The sequence below is a fragment of the Morone saxatilis genome, unplaced genomic scaffold (assembly GCF_004916995.1).
Source record: "Morone saxatilis isolate NCDOM2014 unplaced genomic scaffold, NCSU_SB_2.0 Contig11, whole genome shotgun sequence".
Classification (NCBI taxonomy): Eukaryota; Metazoa; Chordata; class Actinopteri; family Moronidae; genus Morone; species Morone saxatilis.
The window spans coordinates 19,049,425-19,053,506 of record NW_023339663.1 but is presented as its reverse complement, the minus strand read 5'-3'; the positions used below and the strand labels follow the sequence as shown (position 1 = coordinate 19,053,506).

General features: G+C 42.8%; 1 protein-coding gene across 1 annotated transcript in view; it reads left to right on the top strand.

The window, feature by feature from the left end:
* Nucleotides 1–1,466: 1,466 nt before the first annotated feature.
* Nucleotides 1,467–4,082, top strand: part of esrrga (estrogen-related receptor gamma a) — a gene marked incomplete in the record, with an annotated part of 76,502 nt that continues 73,886 nt past the window's right edge. The window contains 1 exon segment of the mRNA XM_035652059.1: nucleotides 1,467–1,886. Within this exon segment, the coding sequence (XP_035507952.1) occupies nucleotides 1,831–1,886 (56 nt within the window).

The window sequence follows — 4,082 nt, the reverse complement described above, 5'->3', positions numbered from 1 at the left end:
GTGTAATGTTCCACTGTCAACCACCAAAGCTGAGGTGTTTGACTCTGTTTTTAAACATGTTTGTAAATCTGTGTGTGTGTAAGAGAGAGAGAGAGAGAGAGTGAGAGAGAGAGAGAGGTTGTAGTTACTGTGGCACACACACACACACACACACATAAACACACACACACACGTACATCAAAGCAGAGATTGGTTTCAGGAAATGTTTTATTATCTGTTCTCTTGCAAAGCTGCTAATCACAACCACTCTCTTTCATCTTTGCATCCCCCTTTTCCACCCCTCCAATTTCTTTCTATCTCCCTCTCTCCTCCACACTTCTCTCTTCCCCCTCCATCCTGTGTGCAGGGCAATGTGAGCGTTGGAAAAGTCATATGGAAAAGAGGAAAACATTTAGAGAGAAAGTAAGGATGGAGGAAAGAAAGAAAGAGTGAGCGCATTATTGTGGCGGAGCAGATCTGAGTCTCCCTGTAGAGCTCCCATTTCCCTTTTTAGAAAAAAGAGCCTTCCCTCTCTTCACTTTCTTTTTCTTTTTCTTTTCCTTTTCTCTGTTTGCTCTTCTCTATGAGACTGAGGAGCACTGAGCTAATTCTCCCGGAGAATCCCTCACGCACCGACAATACCCACATTCCAAGTTCAGATATATTGGAAATACTGGGAATATACAGCCTGCTGGTGCCGAGATGGCAGGGAGCTTGACAAAACAGCAAGCAGCAGGGGAAACCTTGTCCCAATCATTCCCAAATCATTCCACAACAAAGGACAAGGGCCTTGGAATTGCCATAATCCTGTATTTTACTGCTGAGCTGTGATGGGCTCGGCTGTACAGTGGCTCTATGTATGTGTGTGTGTGTGTGTGTGTGTGTGTGTTTGCAGTGTGACACATTATTTAGGCTTAGGGTTTAGGGTCAAGCTTACACCTTTTCCTTTGATCCTGCAATTCTCTGGATTTGATGAGGTCAGTTTTGTGTTTTGCAGCTGAGCTGACACAAATCCCTAATTTCTACCTGAAAAATGTCATAACTCAAATGTTTATCCCTTGTTTGAAAGACTTTTATTTGAAAGTTTTTTTTAACGTTTAAAAGAAGACAAATGCTTTTTTTCCACATTTTTTCTTAATGTTTTTTTTTGTTTTTGCTGGTTGATTGGCTGGTTTGATTGGTTGATGGAGGCACAAAGAATGAAAGAAAGGAGTAAGAGGATGTCTTGCTTTAAATCTTTCTCTCACCTGTCTTTTTCTCCTCTCCGCTCCCTCCTTGCCTTCCTCCCTCCCTCTCTTCCGCTCTATCGCTCTTTGTCTGATCCCTCCCTCTCCACCTGCTCTTCTCCCTCTTTCTCTCTCTCTCGGTCTCCCTCCTCGTCTCCACCCCTTACTCCGCCCCTTCCCACATCCATTGGTCAAGTATCCACCAATCACAGCGGAACCGGGGCCTGAGGGACTGCATATGCAAAACAATGCTTAATATTCATGAGCTGCTATCGGGGCTTTAAGTCGTTGATTAGGACAGCGGCACAGCTTTCCGTCCCAACTGCCTGGCTGGCTGGCTGTGTGTGTACCTATAGCCCCCTCTTCCTGGCTCTCACTTACTCACACTGCGCACACACACACACGCTCCCTCACATCCACACACACGCAGAGCCGATCAGTGCGGGCAGCGCAGAGCCTGGTAATTGTATTGCTCCCTCCAAGCGGAAGGAAGGACTGAGAGAGAGGAAGATCGGAGAAAGAAGAGGAGGAGAGAGAGGAAAGATATAAAAACTTTGATTTTTTTGAATTTTCTTGTTTTTTTTTCCCTGGAGGACGTTGACATGACAATGACCCGGTATCGCCGATGGATTCGGTAGGACACCCGTTATCTGAGTGTTTTTTAATGCACTCTGAACAAGAGTAGGTAAATTTTACCTTTTAATCTTATCCTTCATTCAACTTGTCATTGTCATTCGTTGTGAATGTGTGAGTGTTTCTGTGTGTGTGTTTGTGTGTGTTTGTGTGTGTGTGTGTGCTGGTATGCAGCGGAGGTGGCCGGCACCATGTCAAGGTTGTTTCTGCTGTCAGGTAGCACGCGTTCACTGTCTGTGTGTGTGTGTGTGTGTGTGTGGCTGCAGTATCCGGACAGCAGCTCTTACTCAGTGGGTAGAGGAGCGGAATTTCTGTCCCTCCACCTGGGAGTGAGACATGCACACAAACACACCTGCATGCACACAGACACACAGACACACACACACACACACACACATTAATGATGTAGAGAAACAGTTTTTCCTTCACTTTCTCTGTTTTTTAAGACATTTTACTTAGAGTCAAATTGTTCTCAGGACAAAAACTCAGTCAGTATACGTCTACATATGTGTATGCCCGTGCATGTGTTTATACTTGTGCATGTGTGTTTTTATGTGTGTTTGTCTAAGCAGAGGATCAGCGAGGTAACAGGGCATTGAGGTTATAGGAATAAAGTGGGGAGACGGGAGAAGGGCCCATAATAGAGGAGGGAGGAGGAAAGGGGGAGCGCTGCGCTCTTAAATGCCAGAGGAGGTAGAATTTCAGACGGGCAACTCAGCGTGTGGCCCGCACAGGAATTAGAGACAGTTACACACACACACACACACACTCTGTGACATCAGCTGGTAAAAATGTGATGATGTCAGAGGTTTCGTGGGATGATGCAGGCGAACGCCGCTGAAGTAGAAGCAGAGAAAAGTTCAGCTGCAGGTCAGAAATCCTTCGTTACAGGTAAAAGTTACTCACAGTCGGAAAGTAAAAGTACAAATATTTATATCAAAAAGTACTTAAAGTCTTTATTATGAAGAATTATGGATTATAATTATATTTTATAGCTTTTATAGATAATTTTAATGACTTTATATATTGTTGATAGTTTAATATATCTGAACCTTTAATATTACATCATCATTGGTTGATTATATTTTAATTAATTTGAACTAGCTAACGATTTATGGACTAACTAATATACACTTGATTATGTCTAAATGTAATGCTTTCTAATTTAGATTTTTATTTAATTATATGTTAATCTTAATATATATTTGTCTACTGATCTGTATTGGCTGTTCCTGGCTTCCGTATATTTTCTTTATTTCTTTATTTCTTTTATTGATAATGTTAAATAAATGTAATGCTTTCTAATGTTTTTTTGTGTTTTAACTAAATATATTTTCTCTCCTGTCTCTTGTTCCCTCTCCGGAAAAATAAAGTTAATCTTATTTTTTGATTTTTAAAAACTATTTTACAACTAAAAGTTGGAGTAACGACCCTTTTACAGTGTTCCTGAAGGCAGCATAAGCCCCGCCCCCTGAGTTCAGCGGTGCGTTCAGGGTCGTTTTCCACTGAGTGTTTGAAAGTTGTCAACAGAGAAGAAGAGCAGCTTCAAACCGACAGCAGAGCTCGGAGGAGGAGGAATGGGCTGCAGCCACAGCAAGGTGAGAACCACCGACACCGACACCGACACAGACCCCGGTGGAGCCCCGGTAGAGCCCCCGTAGAGCCCCGGTAGAGCCCCGGTAGAGCCCCGGTAGAAGTTGACTTTGTTCGTCCGGAGGAAGCTGATTAGCAGGCGGCCGGTGGCTGCTGCCGCTGCACGGACACACAACGTGCCGGGAATAAAGCACCGTCCACACTGAGCTCACTTTATGATCAGTTATTGATAATTATTGATCCGTTAACGAGGCCGCTGGTTGCGATTTGGCGCCTGAATTAGTCTGAAAGTAGAAAATCCGGTAAAAACACCGGGAACTTTTTTTAGTGAACATCTGTTTCTAATCTGGCATCGTGTGTGAATGTTTTCCCACGGTGCAGAGAGGATGCACACCGGGATTAAAGCCTGTTTACTCCATATAGTCTGTTTAATGCTCATTAATATTAACACTTTAATGAAGTGTATTGTTATTATTGTCAGTCTGCAGTGATTTAAAGTGTTGGTGTCATAATCCTGTAAAGTCCTCTAATATGTCTGCATATTAATCTCACAGCTCTGGGTTTAATCTGGAATTATTGTTGTTGTTCTGTGTTTTCTGCAGTTTAAACCCTTTAATAATCTTTATTTTCTGTGTTTTCTGCAGTTTAAAC